The sequence below is a fragment of the Lemur catta genome, chromosome 5, assembly GCF_020740605.2.
Source record: "Lemur catta isolate mLemCat1 chromosome 5, mLemCat1.pri, whole genome shotgun sequence".
NCBI classification, from domain to species: Eukaryota; Metazoa; Chordata; class Mammalia; order Primates; family Lemuridae; genus Lemur; species Lemur catta.
Window position 1 is genome coordinate 161,857 of NC_059132.1, and position 24,014 is coordinate 185,870.

At 41.1% G+C, this 24,014-nt stretch overlaps 2 protein-coding genes across 5 annotated transcripts in view; both read left to right on the plus strand.

Annotated features, from left to right (window-relative positions):
- The window catches only part of LYRM7 (LYR motif containing 7), a 52,838-nt gene extending 47,006 nt beyond the window's left edge, over nt 1–5,832 (plus strand). Inside the window, exon 5 of the mRNA XM_045550708.1 lies at nt 5,640–5,832. Coding sequence (XP_045406664.1) covers nt 5,640–5,734 — 95 coding nt within the window. The 3' untranslated portion in view covers nt 5,735–5,832. The remainder of the gene's footprint in view (nt 1–5,639) is intronic.
- Nucleotides 5,833–7,129: 1,297 nt separating this feature from the next.
- Nucleotides 7,130–24,014, plus strand: part of CDC42SE2 (CDC42 small effector 2) — a 79,620-nt gene continuing 62,735 nt past the window's right edge. For all 4 annotated transcript variants that reach the window (XM_045550713.1, XM_045550714.1, XM_045550712.1 and 1 more), the window contains exon 1: nt 7,130–7,262. The gene's annotated coding sequence lies outside the window, so the exon portion shown is untranslated. The remainder of the gene's footprint in view (nt 7,263–24,014) is intronic.

Consider the following 24,014-nt stretch of genomic DNA (forward strand, 5'->3'; position numbering starts at 1 on the left):
TATTGCTTTTCATTTGTCCAACCTAATGAAAGCCTGATATTTTATTAGATACCTGGATTTTAATTTGGCTTCATACCCTTCTGTGGGTACATCACACAACTATTATTTACTCACTGTATGCGTTTGTTCCATCTAAGTTATTATTTAAACAGTGAACTCTAAAGGACAAGTGGTAGGTATGGGAAAATGTTCAGAGAACAGAATTAAATTCTGGATTCTTTTTCTCCTTCTGCTACAGTACTACCTTCTTGTAAGTAGTGATAGTTGTGGTAAATTGAGCAAAGGTGAGGCCCTTCACCTCTCTGACACTTCTGCTTACTTATAATCCGGGCAAGTTGTCTTCTGAAATCAACAGCTGAGAATTATGAGAATTCGTTTGTTTATATGTTCTTTCTAGAAAAAATTTTCATAAGTTTCACGAAGGTTGTTCATTTCTTCCTAAAGTGTTATGACTCATTTCTTGCGAACATCTTTCTTTCCGTTGGAACTTCAGTGCGGTGCTGGTGGAGCAGGTATGGTCGGGAAGCCAGTCTGTGTCGGCCCCGCAGGGCTCCAGGATCAGAAGGGCCCTGCGCTCGCTTTGATGTTTTGCTGTCACTGTCTTGATGATACTTTTTTAACAAGAAGTCCTGAAGTTTTCATTTTGCACAAGGCCTCACAAACTGCGTAGCCAATCCCGGCCGCAGAATTTGGTCATTTCTGGAGCAACAATTCTTGGTGAAAATGGAAAGGTTCATTTAAAATTTAAAGTTCGTAAAAAATTGAGCTTATGTTTCTGATTTAGCCCAGGAGGCTGATAATCTCAGTCCATGACAAAGTGGACTTTGATCTAGAAATGGTTGTTATGACTCGTCTAAGCCAAAGTTCCTGCTGCCCAGGCTCATATCTGCAGTTTATACTTTTAAAGGAGCTGTGATTAGATCCCAGCAGCAACCATGGAAGCCAGAAGACAATGGAGTGGCAGCGTCAGCAGCATCAATGTGCAGACAGAAAGCGGCTGTCACGCTAGAATTCAGTAACCTCCTATTGTTTTGAGTGAAGATCCTGAAGTTGAAGCAAAAGAATGGAAAAGTTTAGACCATGCAAATACCATAAGTAGCTGATATAGCTTCACTTAACAGGCTTTAAAACAAGAAGTGCTACTAGAGTTAGAGAAACACTCCATAATGACAAAATATCCAGGTCCAATTCACCATGAAGATATAATAATTCTAAATTTGTATGGACTTAAATAACATGGCCCAACATTTAAAAAGCAAAAGTTGACATAACTACAAGTAGAATTAGACAAAAGCATAATCATAGTACATGATGTTAATCTACTTCTTTTAATATTGATCAAATAAACAGACTCAAAATAAGAAGAAGTTTAAAACAATGTGATTAGCAAATTTGACTTAATGAACATATGGAGAACACTGAACCCACAACAGCAGAAAACACATTCATTTCGAGCACACAAAAATCATTTTCAAAAATTGAAAATACACTGGGTCAAGTGTCCGAAGCCTCAGCGGGAGCAGAAGGCCAAGCACACTGTCTGCTGACCCAAGAGTGAGTAGGTGGCCACAGCTTTCCGTGGTCCCAGGAGCAAGAGAGGCTGCTGAGGAAGCAGCTCCAGGCCCCGTGAGGTTAGGATCCTGGCAGCAAGGTTTGCTAGCTCTCAAGACCTGAAAATATGCAGATCATTTTGAAGGGAGGTAGATTCACTGCAAAAGCAAACAAACACGCGAATGTGTATTTTTTAATAGCTAAAGCTGGGGGACTCAGAATGTAAGGGGGCAGCCAGGATAAGGGACAGCAGGAGCTGTTCCTAAAGTATCCAGAGAAAATGTCATGGCAAAGCTGAGATACTGGCTACCTGAGGCTGCTCAGAATTGCAGCCAGCCTGATGGGTGACAAATGCCTAGAATGGATCTCACTGCTTTCGTGCAGCAAAACTACAGACAGACAAATAGGCTGGTGGGAAAACCTGAAATGGAATCAGAAAATGATGAAAACAGGAAAGGAAGGGCAAGGACAATGTTTGGGAGCCAGTCCCCAGCTATTCTCCCAAGGAGGACACACGGAACATTCTTGAATTTGCTGGGTACCAGAGCTTATAGGTAGTTATGTTAGGTTTTTGGTCTGTTTGTTTTTAATTGATCATTTTTTTTGCTCTGTACTATGCTTACTGTTCTTTGTCAGCGACCATAATTGATATAGATGTTCTGGGTAGGGGGGCATGCTATTGGATTCATTCAGTGTAACCCTTCTGGGTGATTTCTAGAACAATTGGCCAGATTCATAGTCAAGAACAGCCTGTTTTACCAAGATTGTACATTGAAACAATGTCTCATACCAAGAAAGAAAACAGTACTTAGTTTTCTCGTATAACATTTAATATATGGCTATGCTGGTTATTACACACTGCTGTCTCCTAGTGTAACAATTCTGAAGGCTGGTAGAAGTCAGCAGTATTTGGTGTGCGTACCATGGTCCAGTGAGGCTTAAACAGAGGAGTAACTACCACTATTCCCATAGTTCAGTGGTGCCTAAATTTTCCTGGATATTAGAATCACCTGGAGAGCTTATTAAACATTCCCCATGCCAGGCCATGCACTCATGCCTGTAATCCCAGCACTTTGGGAGGCTAAGGTGGAAGGATTGCTTGAGGCCAAGAGTTCAATACCGACCCGAGCAATATAGTGTGAGACTCTATCTCTACAAAAAATAGAAAAAAAAAAATAGCTTCCAGCTATTGGGAGGCTGAGGCAGGAGGATTGCTTGAGCCCAGGAGTTTGAGGTTGTGGTGAGCTATGATTGCACCACTGCACTCCAGCCCAGTCAACAGAGTGAGACCCCGTCCCCCAAAAAAAAATTTCCAATGCCAGATGAATTTTCTTGAACATATTAAACTTGGGGGTTTACCTTTTTTTCTTCCTGTCCCCATTTTTGTTAAAAGTAACATTCCTTTAACATCAAAATTTATGACATTTACATTTTGTTTTTTAACCATAAACCTGACTTTTATTTTAGTCTATTTTATAGCCTATTGAAGCTAAATTAATTCAATATTTCACATTTTATCCTTTTGCCATTGTTTCTCTATTTATCTCTCAGTTGGCTGAAAGTAAATCCTCAAGAAGAACTCATGGGGGTTATATTCCCTGAATTCTTTCATATTCAGAATTATATTTCTATTGCTTTTATACCTGAAAAACAATTTAACAGGACATAAAATTATCGAGTCACATTTTTTTTCTCTGAGGACTTTGAGTTCTTTGAGGACATTATTTTACTGACTTCTAGTCAGGGCTGTGTAGAGATCTGAAATGGAATTATTGTGACTTGAACTTTTGCCAGGCTAACCAAGGTTTACTGTCTTTACCTTTGACCTTCAAAAACTTTCTTGCTAGTGTACGTTTCATGTTGGTTGGCTCATAATAGAGTCAAGTTACCCTTTATCTGAATAAAGAATTTTTCTTGATTTATATCTTTAAATATTTAAGATGGTTTTCAGGGTGAGAAAAGGTTCATATTTGTGAGGACACCAATTATACCAATCAATGTTGGGTCTGCTTTCTTATTTCCCATAGCTATATTTTTCATACCAATCTTTTTAAACTCTTGCTTTAGTTTCATTTAATTTTTCAGATTTTCCTCAATCTTCTGCCATATGTCTTACTAAGTTTTCAGAAATATCTATTGAAATGGCATTTGTTTCTAGATTGCTTTTAATTTCTTTTCCTTGTTTTCTAAGCTCTGCAAGCTCACCTTTCACTTCTTTCTACTGTCTGTCCACATCTTTTACAATTTCTGCTTTGTCATCTCATTTTATATATGTGACTCCTTCAGCAAGGTTTCTAAAAAATTATTATTGTTTCATGTTGGTATATTTTCTCATAATTTTCCCTGCTTTGTCATGATATTGTTTTGGTGTATTTAATTTACCACACATTTTTCCTGTTTCCTTACTGCCTCCTCCTCCCCTTTTTAGTAATATTTTTATATAGATGCTGTGCTAGTTCCTTTTTCATTTTAACTCCTCCTGGAATGAATAGAGTTCTGGGGACCAACTATTTATGGAAGATTGTGGAGAGGAAGGAGACCATATTCCAGGCTACTGGGAATTCTCCTTAGGACACAGAATTCTGCAACTAAATTTTATCAATGAAAAACGTTCCTTGGCCGGGCGTGGTGGCTCACCCCTGTAATCCTAGCACTCTGGGAGGCCGAGGCGGGTGAATTGCTCGAGGTCAGGAGTTTGAGACCAGCCTGAGCAAGAGCGAGACCCCGTCTCTACTAAAAAATAGAAAGAAATTATCTGGCCAACTAAAATATATATACAGAAAAAAAAAAATTAGCCAGGCATGGTGGCACATGCCTGTAGTCCCAGCTACTGGGGAGGCTGAGGCAGTAGGATCGCTTAAGCCCAGGAGTTTGAGGTTGCTGTGAGCTAGGCTGACGCCACGGCACTCACTCTAGCCTGGGCAAAACAGCAAGACTCTGTCTCAAAAAAAAAAAAAAAAATGTTCCTTATTACCATGCTTAATGCTTTTCACCTTAAATTCCTTTTTTCCTGAAATTAGTGTGGCCATAACTGCTTTCTATAGACTCCATGATCTTTTTTTGAAAGATCATGTGAAATTTAAGAAACATACAAAAAGGTATACAAAACATAAATTTATAACCTAATTATTTAAAAGTGAACATCCTTATAACCAGCACATCACAACCCTCTCTGTTCCTAGGAAGACTATTATTATCTTAATTTTCATAGTAGTGGCCAGGCGTAGTGGCTCACGCCTGTAATCCTAGCACTCTGGGAGGCCGAGGTGGGCGGATTGTTTGAGCTCAGGGGTTTGAGACCAGCCTGAGCAAGAGCGAGACCCCGTCTCTACTAAAAAATAGAAAGAAATGATCTGGACAGCTAGAAATATATATATATATATATAAAATTAGCCAGGCATGGTGGCACATGCCTGTAGTCCTAGCTACTTGGGAGGCTGAGGCAGAAGGATTGCTTGAGCCCAGGAGTTTGAGGTTGCTGTGAGCTAGGCTGTTGCCATGGCACTCTAGCCCGGGCAACAGAGCGAGACTCTGTCTCAAAAAAAAAAAAAAAAAAAAAATCCAGGGCCAGGCGTGATGGCTCATACCTGTAATCCTAGCACTCTAATAGGCTGAGGCAGGAGGATTGCTTGAGGTCAGGAGTTTGAGACCAACCTGAGCAACAGTGAGACCCAGTCTCGACAAAAACTAGAAAGAAAAATTAGCTAGGCGTGTCGGCGTGTGCCTGTAGTCCCAGCTACTCAGGAGGCTGAGGCAGGAGGATCCCTGGAGCCCAGGAGTTGGAGGTTGCAGATAGCTATTATGACACCACTGCACTCTAGCCCAGGTGACAGAGCAAGACCCTGTCTCAAAGAAACAAACAAAAAAACCAAACTGTACTGTATAATCTGTAGCTTTAAATTGTTTTGCTTTAAATCTTAAAGGCTAAATTAAATATGTAAAGAGAGTGTTATGAATATAATATTGACCAAATTAACTGATAGAAATTGAAACCAAGAGGAAATTTAAAATAAAAAGACGGGTCATTTTTTTATTGCTTTACACTTTTTATTATCTCAGGGAATTTAAAAATTTTTCATTTATTCCAGGCACTTGGGATACATCAGTTGAACAATACAGACAAAAATCCCAGCTTCTACTGGCAAAGACAAGAGAGACACTAAAAGATAAACATGTAAAATAAATAGTCATACCTCAGTATCTTTAGGGGATTGGTTCCAGGATCCCCACCGATACCAAAATCTGTGCATGCTCAAGTCCCTTATATAAAATGGCATAATATTTGTGCATAACTTATATATATCCTCCTGTATACTTTAAATGATCCCTAGATTACTTACAATACCAAATGCAATGTAAATGCTATATAAATAGTTGTTATACTGTATTTTTTGTGTTATTTAAACTTTTTTCCCTGAATATTTTTGATCTGCGTTTAGTTGAATCTGTGAATGCCTAACCATAGATCCGGAAAGCTGACCATAGAGATTGCTGCCAGGTGTGAATGTCATGGGAAGAAAAGAAAAAGAATGAGGTAGGGGGGATGGAGAATTGGTGTCTGGCGGTTGCAATTTTAAATACCTGGCTCAGGCTAAGTATCAACGCTAAGTGACGTTTCCTTGTGAGAGGATATTCCGGCTGCTGTTTTGACAATGAACAGAGTAGATGATGGGCAGGGAGGCCCTGTAGTTTAGTAGGCCACTGAGGTATAATCGAGATGCTGGAAGTAGCGCAGGTGAGAACTAGTCTGATTTAGTTTGAAAGTACAACTAACGAGCTTTCTTGGCAGATTGGAAGTGAAAATGAGAGTGTGAGAGGAACCAAGGATGACGCCAAAGTCTGTGGCCTGAGCAGCTGGAAGGATGCCCTGACACCAGCACCTGGCTCTCTCTGTCCTTTGACCACAGGCAGAGTTTTGCGGGTACTTTGGTGGAGTACTGGCCGCTAGACTGGGACACTGTCACGTGTCACAGAGGTCTGGGCCACGAACAGCTTTCGCATTGCAAATGCTAGCTGGATGTGCTGGGCCTGAAGCCAGTGAATGACAAAACGATTCTGACTGTTACATTGAAAAAAACAGTGGTCGGAGGGTTTCAGGACCTCGAGGTCTCATCTGCCGCCGACAGACACCACGCTCCCCGCCAGCCCTGCACCCCGCTTGCTTGTCAGGGCGCGGCCGCGGCCCACACCGCGCGCAGACGCCATCCCTCCGCGGCCCGGGGGGCGCCAGCCACAGCCGCCTGCAGGCCGGGCCGGGGAAGAGACTCCCGCGCGCTCCCGCCCAGGCTCGGTCGCCATCTTCTGCGCGCGCTTTCCCGCACAGGCTCCACCCCCTGCTGTCGGGGGGCGGCTCGCCTCGGAAGCGGCCGCCCAACCTGCCCGGCGCAAGGGTGGGGGTGTCGCCACCGCCCATCCGGGGGCGGGGCCTGGATGGGCGGGGCCTGGATGGCCGGGCCCCCAGATGGGCGGGGCCTTGAAGGGCGGGGCCGTCATGGCGGCCGCGGCGGTTGCGCGACGAAGCCCCGCCCTCCCGCCGCTCTCGGAGCGCGCGACCCCTGCGGCTGCGCCCGCGCACGAGTCTGGGCGGGGCGGAGGGAGCCGGGAAGCGGCGAGCGCGCCGGGAGCGCAGCTGCGGGCCTGGGGGCGGCAGGAGCCGCGGAGCCGGCCCGAGAGCGGGGCTGCCGGAGCGGGCGGCCGAGACAAAGGCGACGGTGAGTGCAGCGCCGGCCCCGCGCCTCGCCCTCTCGGGCCCTTGCGCGGCGGCCTGAAGCCCCGAACCCCGGCCCCCGAGGGCTCCGCGGTGAGCGCGGCCCGGCCCTGCCAGCCGCCCGCTGCGGGCTGCGCCTGCGGCTCCGTTTCCAGGTTTGGGCGAGGTCTCCTCCCCGAGGGCCGCCCTTTGGGTTTCGTCCCTTCTCTCTGAGGAACGGACGCGAGCTCAGCTCGGCATTCAGGCAGGCGGGCACTGAGGCGGCCGAGCGCCCGCGCGGGGACACGGGAATGCGGACCCCTCCCCCACTCGGCGGGTCTGGCGGTCGCGAGGGTGGTGCGAGGGGTTGGCGGGTGGGGACACCGGGGTCTCCGGGTGCGGGCTGGCGGGGCGGGGACCCGGGCTCCGGAGCCCCGACTGTCGCCCGAGGCGCCCGGCGCGTCCCGCCCGCGGGTCCCGCCGCGGAGCTCGCTGGGCTCGGAGCGAAAGTCCCGCCGCCGCGTCGGAGGAGCGCGGGCGACTCCCGCAGGTGGTTTCACCGGCTGTGGCTGCGGGTTGTGACTTTGGTCCCGGGTGTGGTGGGTAGCGGCTCGCTCTGCCGCTTTAACAGCTGAAAAAGCGCCCCAATCCACCGACTTAAATATGCACAAGAAACACTGCTGAGATTCCTTATTACCTTGCAATTATTTTAAATGATGAGGCTTTGTAGAGGAATTTGGTGGTGGTGTGCAGCTTACAAAAAAAAACGTTAAAGGGCTTGGAATACAGTAGATGCTCATTAAAATATTGGTTGAACGAATGAATTTGGAAACATCAGACAAAGCGGGTCTCACATCTAGTAAAATTTAGGCACATACCCTTTTGCCTAAGATTAAGGAAAAAACGTTGGCAAAAACCATGTAGTTTTGTTTATATGCTTGTTTTTGATTTTTACCCAATATATGCATACTTTGGAACAATCAGTTGTTACTCTCAATACTACTAACATAGAAAATAAGTTTGAAATGTGAATTTTTTATTTTGAGAAAAGTTGGTATACATTATCTATTTCTTAAAAACAGGCTTTATATCTCATTTTCTGTAAAAATAATGGAGAACATAAAGAGGCACTGGGATTGTATTTTTAGACCCAGCTTTATTTTTCATTGTGAGTAAAATTGTTTATGTGTTTTTGAGGGACTGCTATGGTCTTGAGTTTCTTTTCCAACAAAGGAGAACTCTAAATTGAAGGAGAGGAAAAAGAAAAACTAATGTTGCACTCAACAGATATTCATTAAACATCTATTATGTGCTGAGATCTGTGTTGAGTGGTGTTTCTGGGGACGAACAAAACTCACAATAGTCCTTTTTAAAAACGAGCATAAAGTTGTTTCTTATAATCGATGTTGCAAGTGTAGACTGTCTTAAACCCCTAGTGCCTGCTTTAAGTTGGGAAAGATGGCCGGTGAACTGCAGGAACTGTAAATTCCTAACAGTCTATTTAAAAGTTAATAAGTAATTTAAGAGGGCTAAGATTATTGGGTTACACTTTCATATTGTCAGTTTAGTAAAATCTATCTACATTTTAAAAAGAAGGGAGGAAGAGATTTAACAAACTGGTGTTTTATTATCTCCTACAAGAAGATTTTAGTACAGTGTATTTATTGAAAGGTCATGTACTTCTGGTTCTGTGTTCTGTAAATCTTTGCAACAACAATATCTTCTATTTTTAAAAATCACTGATGATAAACATTGGATTCCTTTTCCATAAGAAACGTTTTTAAGTAAAGTACCATTTCAGGAATTTTATTTTGTCCTTTTCTTTACTATTTACAAACAAGTAGAGTATTAGCTTGATAGTGCTGAAATTGGAAGGCTCATTAGTAATAATTTGTGGTCCCATATATGGACTTTACCTGTAGTTTTACAACTGATAAAACTGCTTATTAAAAAGAGGATGAGGCTGGGTGCGGTGGCTCACGCCTGTAATCCTAGCACTCTGGGAGGCCGAGGCGGGTGGATCGCTCGAGGTCAGGAGTTCGAGACCAGCCTGAGCGAGACCCCGTCTCTACTAAAAATAGAAAGAAATTATCTGGCCAACTAAAAATATATATAGAAAAAATTAGCCGGGCATGGTGGCGCATGCCTGTAGTCTCAGCTACTCGGGAGGCTGAGGCAGTAGGATCGCTTAAGCCCAGGCTTACAGGTGTGAGCCACCACACCCGGCAAGGAATTTCTTTTCTCTCAGATGTAATTAATGAAGTGATTAAGAATGATGCTAACAAGGCATTTGCAGCTGTGCCCATGTTTGCCTGTGTAGATTGTGAGAGTTTATCAATTAGCATTTGTAGAAAACATTTTTGAATTTTAAAATTTTTATTTAAATGCTATGTAACAAATTCCTCATGTTTATTGTCTAGTATAGGTTGCTATTATGTTTTAATTCCCAGTTGTCTTTTTAAAAAAACATGAAAATGTTTATGTTTCTCATCTGTTTTAGGATGAATCTGGGATTTTTTTAAGGTTTTATAAGATTTTTCACTCACAATGAAACATGCTTATTGGTTTTGATTTATTGTAGTGTTTTTTTGTTTTTTTTTTAAATTTTAGAGGCAGGGTCTCACTCTCAGCCATGCTGGAGTGGAGTGGCATGACTATCACTCACTGCAACCTCAGACACCTGGGCTCAAGCAGCGCTCCTACCTCAGCCTCCCGAGTAGCTGGGATTATAAGCTTGCACTGCCATGCCCAGCTAATTTTCATTTTTTTTGTACAGACAAGGTGTTGCTATGTTGCGGAGGCTGGTCTGGAACTCCTAGCCTCTGCGTCCCAAACTGCTGGGATTACAGGTATGAGCCACCCCACCTGGCCTGTTTTAGTGTTTTTTTATCTCAGTTTTTATGAAACAAATATTTTAACATTTTATTGAATGTTAAATGTTAGTAATGTTTTAGGTCTGTGTCAGAATGGGGCATTGTAGGTTCTCTGTGTATTCTTGAGAGGAACTGAGTAAAACATGTGCTTATCCTTAAAGCTTGCTTGCTAGTTAGGTGATAGCATTTTTTCTGATTTTTTTTCATATTTCCTGGAAAAACTTGGAATTTAGCATATTAAATATTGACATGCTGCCTCAGTTCAAAGCTTCAGTATGCTTGAATCTTTCTGTAATACTACCAGATTGTGAATGGAGTAGAATTTAGTTGAGACTGCTCTGTGACTGCATCCCAATGGGGTTTCTGGATTGAAATGCCAGAAAGACTTGGTAATAAATTGTCTCTATTGTCTTTATCTTGACGCTATAAAATACCTGTAAATGTATTCCAGTCAAAATTATAGTAACACATGCTCACTCCTTTTCCTAGAATGCATTAGATATGCCTGCATTAAATAGAGGTGACTTTGAAAATGACTAAATGGTGAGCCCTGATATTTCTATTTTGTGGCTTGCCGGCTTAGAAACTCATGCTAAGATTTCTTTTGACATCTTCCATGATCAAATTTTGTACTTGTACTCAAACATAAAATGACTTTGGTTTTATTTGACTTAATAATTTGCTTTCACTTTTTGCTTAGTAAAGCAAAAATGGATTTTTGCTACATCTAGCATTGTGTATATTTTATGCCTTACATGTAGTGGAAATTTATGGGTATCTGTGGAACTAGTATGTTCAGTGGATGGGACTTGGTAAGGTTAAGCAGAAAACAGTTTTCACTGTGCCTTCAGACCGTCTGTAGATTCAGTCTCTACCTCTGGATGAGCTCTTAGTAAGATCAGATAGCTTTTCCAGTAACTTTCAGGTAATAAAAACTCTTGTGGTTACTTGTCATTCATAATCTTATTTTAGTCATTAGAAGGTGCAGTTCAGTATAATCAGTGTTGAGACTCTCACACAATTCTGAACTTTTCTTTGGTTCCCCCTGTTTCAGACCTAGAAGCCTGCTTTGGAGGAAGATGCCTACTTGATTTCTCTTTCTACTTTGCCAGGTTCTCTTCAATATGACATCCTCACCTGCTCAGGGTCCAGCTCAGTGGGGGGAAAAGGGATTGAGGGGAAAGGTATGGTTTATTTTAGCTCATCCGATTGTGATCTGGCATTTTTGCCTTCTGAGTTGGACAGGCTGTTCAAAGCTGACTCCCTAGGACTGCTGGAAATAGTTTTCTTGAGAATTCTATGTCTGGGACCCCCAGCTACCATTCCTATGATATAATTCTCTATCTTTAATTTCGCTTCCCAGCTTTCCTTATCTGCGGGCCCACTTTGCCCAGGGTGACGTTTTGCTTTAGTGTTTAAGGTAGTTCTATAACATTTTAATGACAACTGCCCATACTTTACTAAGGATATTTCATTCGGCATAATTCCACTGGGGCCTCCACATCCTGTATTTCCAACTTCTGTCAAATACAGTAGACCCTCTGTGTCTGTGGGTTCCACATGTGAGGATTCAACCAACTGTGGATCAAAAATCCTAAACCTTGTCTCTAAAAAAAAATACAAATTTAAAAACTACAGTATAACAGCTACTTACATGGCATTTACATATAAGTAATCTAGAGATGCTTTAAAGTATATGGATATGTGTAGGTTATATGCAAATACCTACCCATTTTATATACGGTACTTGAGCATCTGGGGATTTTGGCATGGTGGGGTTCCATGAACCAAACCCTCGTGGGACAGCTGTAACCCCCCCTTGACAGTACTTCTGTCTGTTTGGGACCTGCAGGCCATTGCTTCTGCCACCTCTGTACTGTCCCCCTTCCTGCACATCCTTACTTGAATATTTTCCCTGCCTTGAATCCATGGTGCACTAGTATAATTTCTCCCTTTCATACACCCTCAGTTCCAGGTAGGGCACTCCTCCACTGCACTCACCTGGCCAGCCCTCCACCCCACACTGTTTATATGCAGTTCTCCGTCGAGTTCAGCCTGCACCTGGGCAGTTGACCGTGCTCTGAGGAAAACACAGCCATGCTGACCCGGGTCTCCCGTTCAGTGCCTGACCGCTGACCTCAGGAAGGCCCTTTGTGTTGCTGACAGTTGTGGAATCCTAGTACATTTCCCTGGTTGAATCACTTTAGCATTTCCCTAAATGACTACTTTACACCTCTCTCCTCAAACCTCTAACCTCTTCTCCATTTTCATCTGATGACGTGTTTCCTGTGTGTGAAAAATGAAAGCAATCAGAAAGCGTTTCCACGTCCCTCAGGCCTCTGCCCGTGCTCTTTGCATTTCCTGCTGTTCTTCACCCCGGTCTCCACGGCTGCCCTGGGTTCTCTCCCCTTCCTCCTGTCGAGGGCATTGCGTTGCTTCCATGTTCGTCCCCATGTGCATGTCAACGAGATGGGTCAGTGTCCTATTTTTGCTGGATCATTCCTGTCAGCATGTAGATATATATGCAGCATATAGATACTGCTATCTCCCATCTTTAAAAAACCTTGTTCACATCTTTCTTTAGTTACTACTCTCCAGAAAAGTTGGTATTTGTGGTCTTCAGTACTCCCTCTCTCTCTTGGATCCACTACAGTGAGGTTTTTTTTCTCTTCTATTCTACCATAGCAGCTCTTTTTTGAGGTTCCTAGTGACCTCTTTGGTGAATTCTAATGTCAGTGAATATAGCAGCAATAACAGCATTTGATGTGGTTGATAATGTTCTCTTCTTTGAAACCTTCTTCCCTTTGCTTCTGTGATATTACTGCTTATTTTCAGTTTCTTTTGCTGGTTCCTTTTCGTGACTCCAACTTCTAAAAAATGAGGCAGTGTTCCAGGGATATATGTTTAGACCTGTTCTGTATTTATATTTAGTCCTTTGTGATCTCATCCTATCTAGCTAGAATTATATATTTCTAACTAAAAATTTTATCTTTAGTTTGAATTTCTTTCCTAATCTCCAGACTTGTATATTCATCTGCATACTCAACATTTTCACTAGATGTCTAATTTAACTAGACATCTAGATGCCAAATTAACATGTCACAACTGAACAACTCCTCGCCTCCTGTTTCTCACCCACCCCCTCCAGTAATTGTTTCCATTCCATTCTTCCTCATCTTTTAAATGTCCACTCCCTCTTTCAGTTTCTCTGGCCCCAAACCTCATAGACATCTTGACTGCTTTCCTTCTGATACTCCCATGTCTGATTCAAATAATTATCATGAAAGTACATTCTTTATGTACTTTAAATGCTGCCTTAGCTATAAATGGAACCACAATTTGCTGCCACCTCTGTAAGCAACCATAATCTCTTGCTTGTGTTATTTTCTTTCTTTTTTTTTTTTTTGAGACACAGTCTCACTTTGTTGCCCGGGCTAGAGTGAGTGCCGTGGCATCAGCCTAGCTCACAGCAACCTCAAACTCCTGGGCTTAAGCGATCCTCCTGCCTCAGCCTCCTGAGTAGCTGGGACTACAGACATGCGCCACCATGCCTGGCTAATTTTTTCTATATATATTTTTAATTGGCCAGATAATTTCTTTCCATTTTTAGTAGAGACAGGGTCTTGCTCAGGCTGATCTCGAACTCCTGACCTCCCGAGCGATCCACCTGCCTCGGCCTCCCAGAGTGCTAGGATTACAGGCGTGAGCCACCGCGCCTGGCCGCTTGTGTTATTTTCATAGTCACTAGTCTCCCTGCTGCTTCTGTACTTTTCTATTCTCAACCCAGCAACCAGGGTGATCCTTTTAACATGAAAGTCTGATTATTTTACTCCTGTGGTCAAAGCATTTGGTGGCTTTCTATATCCTTGAGAGTAAAAGCCACAATATTTACTGTGCCTATAAGAGCCTCCGTTGATCTGTACCTCCTGCCTCTCTGGTTTTGTGTCCTACACAATCAGGTTTCTCCTTGGCTTCCTCTACTCTGGGCCCCAGGCATCCTCCAGGTTTCTTGAACCTGCCAAGCGTAGTCTTGCTTTCGTGCCCTCAGGGATAGAGCATTGTTTTATTCACTGCAGAGTCCCCAGGACCATGGCTGGCTCCTGATGGGCACTCACAGTTCCTGAATGAATGGGTGCTTGTCTGGTTACTCCTGATTCTGGTTAAAGCTTACAGCATATTTCTATAACAAAAGTATTTGAACTTCACCTAAAACCGTATGGTCCTGTAAGAATTAAGTAGAAACAAATTTAGATACAAGAATATAAAGTAAGTTTCAAGTCAATTTTTGTGTATGGGAAGTGAAAATATGCAGTGAAATGGTAAGGAACAGAGGAGGTGGGAAAGGAATGAAGAGAGCTAAGGCAAATGAAATAAAGAAGAGGAAAACCTGGTTTGGAAATAGGGTGACAACATGTAAAACATGTATTTTGGGCTTGCCCCATATTTCTTTTAAGTTACATTTCTTGAGTTCTGAGTGTTGGCGATTTTCATGGACTAGACACTTCAAGTTGGACTATATTATGTATGCCCTTCTTTTTATCAGGGATGTAGGCTCAGGTGAGATCAGGAGCCAAAACTTCATTGTTCTTTTGTGATTTGCTCAACTATTTTTGTTAAAGAAAAGGAGAAATTACTGAGAAAGCCTAATGGTATTCTTAGCAGTTTTTATTTTTTTTGGTAACAATCTCCAATAGAAGTCTCATAGTTTTAGGGAGGGATTTTCAGTGTACAAAAATGTATTGGTATGCCTGTCCTCTTGGTACTGGACCACTTATTTAGTCCCCCGTTAAAAAAGGAGAGGAATATAAGTACATTTATTGTTTTGCACGGTAAACTAGCAGCTAGCTACAATAATCACAAGTTTATTGAGTAGTATTAAATGCATGTACTTATTTGTGCTCTTTAAGTGAAAAAAAAAAAAGAAAAATGCTTATACAGACTTAAATGCATAGTCTAAAAATGCAGTTTAACTGATATTTAGTTGGGAAATGAGAATGCAAGGGGAATTAATGATATGCAGATTTTTAGTATCTCATTCTGCTGAGACAAGATTTTTTCTTTTAACCTTTTTTCCCTGAGCTGTAGGTCTCATTTCCTGTTGGTTGATTAAAAAAAAAAAATCTTTTAGATAAATTGTTGAAATGAGTAGCTTAGTAGTTCCTGAATGAATAAATAATTTTATGTACAAGTATAAATTCTCCTTAAACCAGTCTACACAATTTCTTATTTTTGTGTGATATGCAAAAATTTGTTTTTATTGACTTGTGAGACTTTTATGTGACCATAATGTGGGCTTGGTTTTCATGGCTATAGGGAGTGTGGGTGCATATGTGTGTGTATATATCTTTACAGTTTTTGTAATATGAACTGTAATTTAGACTGATATGCTGATATTTTACTGTAACTCCTAAGCACTAATTTGAACAAAAATCAGATTTGGTATTATATTTTTCTTTCACGTTAAAATAAACATGACCTTTATAATTCTTAAAAAGTCTATTTACATACCAAATAAAATGATTTTGGATGATACACTAGAAGTGTTTGCCTGTGGTTTTGAAATAATCCTAGCCTGAACAACATAGTGAATCTATTTTATGGACTAATTAGGTCATCTTCATTAGAATTCAACATTGACGTACTTGAATTCATATGTTAGCATTTCATGTTTGAAGTAAGCATCTTGGGTTAATAAGATCCTTATTTCTGAGCTGGTGTGTAGTCCTACCACTAAGTTAATTTCAGCTGTAGTCACAGTTTTTTTTTTTTTTTTTTTTAAAGAGACATAGTTTTGCTTTGTTGCCCACGCTGGAGTGTAGTGGTGTGATCATAACTCCTGGGATTATTGTAGCTAGCTGCTAATTTACCATGCAAAACAATAAATGTACTTATATTTCTGTCCTTTTTTAAGGGGGGACTAAATAGGCAGTACAGTACCAAGAGGACAGGCATACCAATACATTTTTGTACACTGAAAATCCCTCCCTAAAACTATGAGACTTCTATTGGAGGGTTTTACATTGGCAGTCTCCTGCCATTGCCTCTTGTGTAGCTGGGACTACAGGCGTGTACCACCTTGCCCAGCTGAGCAGAAATTTTTTTTTTTTTTTTTTTTTTTTTTTTAGAGATGGGATCTTGCTGTGTTGCCCAGGCTGGTCTTGAATTCCTGGAGATCTATCTTCCTGCCTCTGACAACCTCTCAGACAATCTTACCTTTGCTCATTACACTCTATCCAAGTTAGTCTGTTCAGTTTCTCAAACATGCCATGCTTGGTCTTGCCTTAGGACTTTTTTTTTTTTTTTTTTTTTTGAGACAGAGTCTTGCTGTGTTGCCCGGGCTAGAGTGAGTGCCATGGCGTCAGCCTAGCTCACAGCAACCTCAAACTCCTGGGCTTAAGCGATCCTACTGCCTCAGCCTCCCCAGTAGCTGAGACTACAGGCATGCACCACCATGCCCGGCTAATTTTTTCCATATATATTTTAGTTGGCCAGATAATTTCTTTCTATTTTTAGTAGAGATGGGGTCTCGCTCTTGCTCAGGCTGGTCTCGAACTCCTGATGTCGAGCAATCCACCCGCCTTGGCCTCCCAGAGTGTTAGGATTACAGGCGTGAGCCACCGCGCCTGGCCTTGCCTTAGGACTTTTTCACTGGTCGTTTCCTTTGTCTGATTGGTCTTTCCCAGATCTTGAGCCTGGCCCCTTAACTTTAAGGTCTCAGCTTAAATATCACCTAAGTCACCACTCAGTTTAAAATAGCTTCCCCATTACTGTTTTAATTTCTTCATGGCCTTTCTCAGTCTTTGAAATTATGTATTTTTTATATACATTTCTTATGAGAGCAGGGACCTCCTTTGTCTTGTTCCCTGCTGTCCGCAATGCCCAGAACGCTACCTGGCACCAAACAGGTGTGCAGTAAAGTGTTGAATGGATGAAACCAGGTACCAGTCTCATCTGTTCTGTCATGAATGATTTTAGTGTACTAGTATTTTAAACTGTCAACAGCACATTTCTTCTGACCTGGGGAAGACAGAAACTGGATCGGTCAGACAAAAGCCTGGTTTTAGAAAAGGGTGAGACAGTCTGGGACCTGCTCTGGTCCTCAGCGTGTCCCGTGGAGCCAGTGGTGCTGGCGTCGGTGGGTGCCTGTGCCTCTCGCTCCGAGTCTGCGCCCGGTGCCTCATCTGCAGCTTGGACTGGCCGTGGGGGGACAGTTATAACACGGGAATGGGCAAAAGCTGCAGATCAGGGCTCTTTCTTTCAAAAGAGGTGGTGGTTCAGTATTTATCAGGAGACCACTGGGTGGGCCCATGTGAAATTGCTGGTTTTTGCTTGAATATTGGCAATTTCTTACGTTTTAACCTAGTAGAGTTACTTGGTTTGGTTTAAAGATAATTTCTTCGTAGGAGTTAGTGAAATTACCTCAGTGCTTTACCTTCTTTCTTTTTCAAAATTATGTTCCCTTCACATCTAATGATTACTTGAGATTCATTTAATGCATAAAATTAGCTATTTATATGTTTGTATGTTAATTATTTAACTGTATATCTAATAGTTTAGCTTATTCCAAAGCAGGCACAAAAGATCTTCAGATTCCTCTGAGAGTGTTCTTGGTTTTGCTGCTGAGCAGTAACTAAGCCTTTGAAAGGTGTTCCTTTTCTAGTCAAGAAAGCAGATCCGATTCAGTTAGTGATACGGCATTATCTATCCTTTTTTTCCCCCAGAATGATTTACATAAATATGTCTGAGTTCAGTTCTTTTTTTTTTTTTTCTGGCTTTTTTCTTCTTTTGCCCATTATTACTCTTGAAGTGCTTGCTTACATTTTCTGATCATTTACTTCTGCTACTCCATGATTTCTTCTACAAATAAATGTCACTAAATCAATGAAATGATTTTGTCTTGTTTCTCGAGTTTTTTCCTGTTATCTTTCCTGTGGTTACCTGGACATTCCAGCCTGTTTCCAACCCTCCCCCCAGCTCTCCAGTAAAGAGACATGAAATTACAGGCATCATTTTCTTATCTGAGGAAGTTTATTGTTTAAAAATTGAACTTTGTTGGCTCAGGGGAATTTATTGGTATTTCTTGAGCAACATTTGCTTTATGTTAATTCTGAATAAGTGGATTTGATCTGGTGGTATTGAATTATTATAAAACATGACACCCACGTTTCCTATCCTTTAACTCAAATTGTTCTCTCTTAAGTACATATGAAAAAAAAGTGTTTAATGTAGAGCATCAGAAAGTACATACAAGGTAAAGAAGAAACCTTTACTCATACCACCGCAAGATAACCAACCACTGGTAATATTTTGATGAATGTCCTTCCAGATAAATCAGTGAATATGTGCTTTTTCACAAAAGTAAGATCTTATTATACATAGTATTCTTAGCATAGAATTCTCATTACTTCAGTTTGAAAGGGTCTTATTGGAAAGTAAAAATTTTGTTTGACAAGGGTAAAGCTGTCAGTAAAGCTGGGATTAAAAACAATGGTGTTTATGGAGAGCAGAATGTGGCCGAGTCAACTGGAGACAAGAATTACTTAAGCAGTAATTTTTTTCTTAAGAGCTCTCTCACCATTGTACAATAGCCTGATTGTTTTATGCTAGCTAACAAAAACCGTTCCTGACTCTATGTAAAGTAGCATTATTTTAAATAGCCCTATGCTGAAATATGGGCCTGTAAATATGTTCATATTTTTTAGACTGCCCAAGTCCTACTGATGTCTTAATATTAAAATACTTCTAGAAGAAAAATGTGTTTTTTTGACAGCCTTCATCTATGTGTAGTATGACAGTTTTATTAGATATTGCTACCCTTTTTATGTGTCAGAGTGAAGGAGTTCTTAGAAAAAGAAAATTTAGCATGTAAGAATTCTTATGTTCATGTTTGATTTGACTTTTGTTTTATGAATGTGAAAATTCTTGTGGAAGAATTGCTGATATGCATTGGTGTATTGCATCCTTGGAAATTACCAGTCCGAATCTTGTCAAGTAATTGTTTGGGTCTTAAGGTAGCAATTTTTTTTTGAGACAGGTCTGACTCAGTTGCTGGGGCTAGAGTGCCAGTGGAGTCATCACATCTCACTGCAACCTCCTACTTCTCGGCTCAAGTGATCCTCCTGCCGCAGCCTACCAAGTAGTTGAGACTACAGGCATGCGCCACCATGCCCGGCTGATTTTTTCTGTTTGTGGTAGAGATGGGGTCTCACTCTTGCTCAAGCTGGTCTTGAACTCCTGAGCTGAAGGGATCCTCCTCCTTCGGCCTCCAGAGTGCTAGGCTTACAGGCACCAGCCACTGTGCTGGGCCTGAAGTAGCAATTTTTAAAGCCAATCAAAGGTCCTTTAAGGGTTTTATAATTTAAATGTTCTTTCCTTTGCCACAGGAAAGGTACCTGTTACCTAGGGTAGAGTAGGCTGTTGATGTTTTGCCTTGTTTTTAGCTATGTCGTTTTCTGTGTTCACAAGCTCTTGTAGTCTTTTTCTGTTCAGTAGCCATTTCTCTTACCCCGCAATGCTACATCCTGGACGGTGCATGTGTTGCGGAAAGCACTTCTCACGTGGTAAAGAAAAATAAAAAGCAGTGTAGTCAATGTGGACTTTTTTACTGAGAAATGATGTATTTCTTGTTTAGAGACTGGCAGTGTAGTCACTAAAAAATGTTTTTCATCGACATTATATATTTGTGAATGGATATGCAGGTGTCTCTGTTTGTTGGAAGGTGAAGTGAATCTTGAGATAAATTCGAGAAAAGTTTTAGAATTATTCCATACATTTTGCTGTTTTAAAAAAATGTTATTTTTTAAAGAGTTTCATTCCACAGTGAGTTTTTAGCCTCTCTTTACATTTATTTTGTTTTTGTAAACTGTTCTAAAGAAGCTTAGAAATTTCACAGTAAGTGGCAGAACTCACATTTGATGAAGTCCTTTCTGATTTTTCAGAGTCATAAGCTTGGGAAGTACTGTACAGTGGCAGAAAGAATATGGACTTTGGAGTTAGACACACCTCAGTTTGATCCCTAACTCTGGCACATACCTGCTGCATGGCAAGTTCTTACCCTTGGTGATTTTTTTTTTTTTTTTGAGACAGAGTCTCGCTTTGTTGCCCGGGCTAGAGTGAGTGCCGTGGCTTCAGCCTAGCTCACAGCAACCTCAAACTCCTGGGCCTCAGTGATCCTACTGCCTCAGCCTCCTGGGTAGCTGGGACTACAGGCATGTGGCACCATGCCCGGCTAATTTTTTGTATATAGATTTTAGTTGGCCAGATAATTTCTTTCTATTTTTTTAGTAGAGATGGGGTCTCGCTCTTGCTCAGGCTGGTCTCGAACTCCTGAGCTTGAGCGATCCACCCACCTCGGCCTCTCCGAGTGTTAGGATTACAGGCGTGAGCCACCGAGCCCGGCCTACCCTTCGTGATTTTTATTTCCCTTTTCATTTAAGTGAGGGTAATAGGTTTATTAGGATTAAATGAAATAATACACATAAAGCACTTGGCTTGTAGAAGATGCTAATAAATGTTTCATTTCTTTTCTGCTACACCTTATGGTTTTAAAATATCTTGGGAGCCACTTGGATGTTTCACTTGAAAGTGAATTGCAGTCAGGAAACTGGAAATAGACGTAACCCAGGTGGACTCATATTGTAGTGACCCTCTTAACTTCCCCGTCTGAGAAGCAGAGTGGTTCTTATAACTGTTCGAAATATTTGACTTCAAGGCACGTTTTATTGTTAAAAGCTGAAATGGAACCCATTGGGATGAATTAATTATTGCTGACCAAAATGGCAAGAAAGTAACTATTTCTACATTTCCTGAGAAATTGAAGCATTTGTGCTGTATGCATAAAGATGGTAAATTTTAAAGGCTAAGAACTGACCCTTTGAAAAGAAATATATGATGAAAATAGGAGAGGAAAGTGTTCAACCAATAATAAAATTTTTTTTATCAGATTTGAGAAATGGTGCTGATTCAGACACAGTGACACAGGTGCTGAATACAGTGCTGGAGGCAGTACAAATCTGTGGAGCCTCTTTCAGAAGCACTTTGGCAATGTCACAGAGCAGAACTTAGTACTTCCGAGAGTATGTCCTAAGGAAATGACCGATTTTTCTGTTTTGAGGGAGTGAGGGGAGAAATTCTTTTTTTTACTGTAACAGCCTTATTGAGATTATTCATATAACATAAACACCTTTTTAAAGTACATAAGTCAGTGTTATACAGCCCTTGCCACTATCTAATTTTACAATATTTTCATCACCCCCCCCCCCAAAAAAAAAAAAAGAAATTAGTAGTCATTCCCCGTTCTTCCGTCTCCTCAGCCCCTGGCAACCACTAACATATTTCATCTTTCTAGATTTGCCTCCGTGGACATGTGATATAAATGGAATTGTATGCTGTGTGGCCAACTGGCTTTTTTTCATTTCGCATAATGTTTCAAGTGTGATCTGGACAGTGCATATCAGTACGTCATTCTCTTTTATGGCTAAATATTATTCCATTGTAGGATATACAACATTTGATTTATCTATTCACTAATGAATAGATAGTGAGTGAACCCAAACAACTATGATGAACAACACTGCTATGAAAATTCACGTACAGGTTTTTTTGTGTGGATATGTTGTAATTTATCTTGGATATATACCTAGGAGTGGAATTGCTGGATCATATGGTAATTCTTTTTTTTTTTTTTTTTTTGGAGACAGAGTCTCACTTTGTTGCCTGGGCTAGAGTGAGTGCCGTGGCGTCAGCCTAGCTCACAGCAACCTCAAACTCCTGGGCTTAAGCGATCCTCCTGCCTCAGCCTCCCCAGTAGCTGGGATTACAGGCATGCGCCACCATGCCTGGCTAATTTTTGCTATATATATTTTTAGTTGTCCAGATAATTTATTTCTATTTTTAGTAGAGACGGGGTCTTGCTCTTGCTCAGGCTGGTCTCGAATTCCTGACCTCGAGCGATCGGCCGGCCTCGGCCTCCCCGAGTGCTAGGATTACAGGCGTGAGCCACCTCGCCCGGCCTCATATGGTAATTCTACGTTTAACATTTTGAGGAGCTGCTAGACGGTTTTCCAGAGTAGCTGTACAATTTTACATTTCTGTCAGCAGAGTAGGTAATATGTGGCCTTTTGTAACTGTCTTCTTTCACTTAGTATGTTCAAGGTTTATCCATGTTGTATCAGTACTTTCTTTTTATAGCTTTATAGTAAGCCTTGAATTCACATAGTATAAGGTTTCTAATGGTATTGTTTTTCAAAGTTATTTTCACTATTCTATCTTTTTTGCATTTCTATGTGATTTTAGAATCAACATGTCAATTTCTACAAAAAAGTCTTCTGGGATCTTAACTACAATTGCGCTGACTCTTGCTTAAATTGGGGAGAATTGACATGTTAACACCATTGGCTGCACTGATCTATGAACGTAGTATCTCTCTCTATTTGTCTTTGCACATCATTTGATAATTGATTCATAATTCATGTTTTCATATTATAAATGAACTTTTTTTACAATGTCAGTTTCTGATTGTTCTTTGAACAATTGTTTTATAGAAATAGAGTTTGTTTTTGAGTACTGATCATGTATCCTGCAATGTTCCTAAAACCACGTATTAGTTCTGCTAACAGTAGTCTTTTGGTTTTCCCAATTTCATTATAAGATTTAGCATAGCCTCTTAGTTCCTTGTCAGCTTAGAGTTGAAGAATTGCGTAAGCTTATGAATTGTAATATCAATACCTTGCAAGGAGTGATGTGCAGCATCCCCAATAGTTGTCTTCATTTTTCTTTTAATGAAATATTAATATTCCTCATAATATAGAACCTTGACATTTCAAGCTACTATTATTTAAGTAGTTGAATTTATAGGCAATTTCAGCAGAGTATTTGATTCTGAGGTAGAAATTGCTATTTGTTTTCATGGCTGGAATTCTAACAATCTGTTCAAATTATGTATTTTGGAGGGAGAATTAATTGCCTTGCTGATGATTTGGGGGGGACAAGGAGAGTTTATGGTAAGGACTTTCATGTTTGTGGCTTGAGCAGAACTGTGTGGATCATGGTATGATTTACTGAGATGAGGAAGAATGAGGAAGCAGTGGATTTAAGATTATCAATTCAGCTTGGACAGGTTAGATTTTAGGCCTGTTTGCCTACTGTGTTAAATGCTTATAGGTTTATTTGGGTGCTTGTAAATGAAGAAATATATTTTAGGTTAAAAACAGGCCTGAGGTCCCATAGCTAGTCATTTACAGAATTAGAACTCAGGTCTTGGGTGCCCTGACTGAGCCCATGTTGTTGTTCCCTTATGCTATATTATATCCTCAAGGCAGAAAAACATGCCTGGGTTTGGCAATAATAAAATGTTCCCTGGGAGCTACTAGAAATATGTAGCAGAGTTTGGAAGCTCAGATGCCTGTGGAGTCCAGGCAGGTAACTGCAAGCCAGGTTGTAACATAAAAGAGTGGCGTTGTCTTTGGAGAACTGCAAAGTCCATGCCCCACCTAGAGGGTTAACTGTTAATCAGCTCCAACAGATTATTACCATGTGGGAACATGGGTCCAGTATTGCCAGATTTTCTGATTTTTCAAGAGAGCTAGAAGTGTTGATTTTTCAGGTGAAGTCTTCTGATTTATAAATGTAGGTAGCTATCCTTTAACACACTGTGTAGACCAACCTTGTGTGGGTCCAACAAAAATATCTGTCTGCTGAATTTTGCTTACTGGCAATGTTTGGTAGGGTTATACCTGGTATACTGTGGAAGCAACAACAGATTTATATGATGGGAAAAGGATGGTAACCACATATAATAAGCACATTACAAGTGTTGAAGTGTAGGTTGCTTAGTTTAAATATGGTGCTTAGTCTGATGTTTGAGTTCAGTTTTCATATGGATCAGTTAATTATAGATGGGGGAG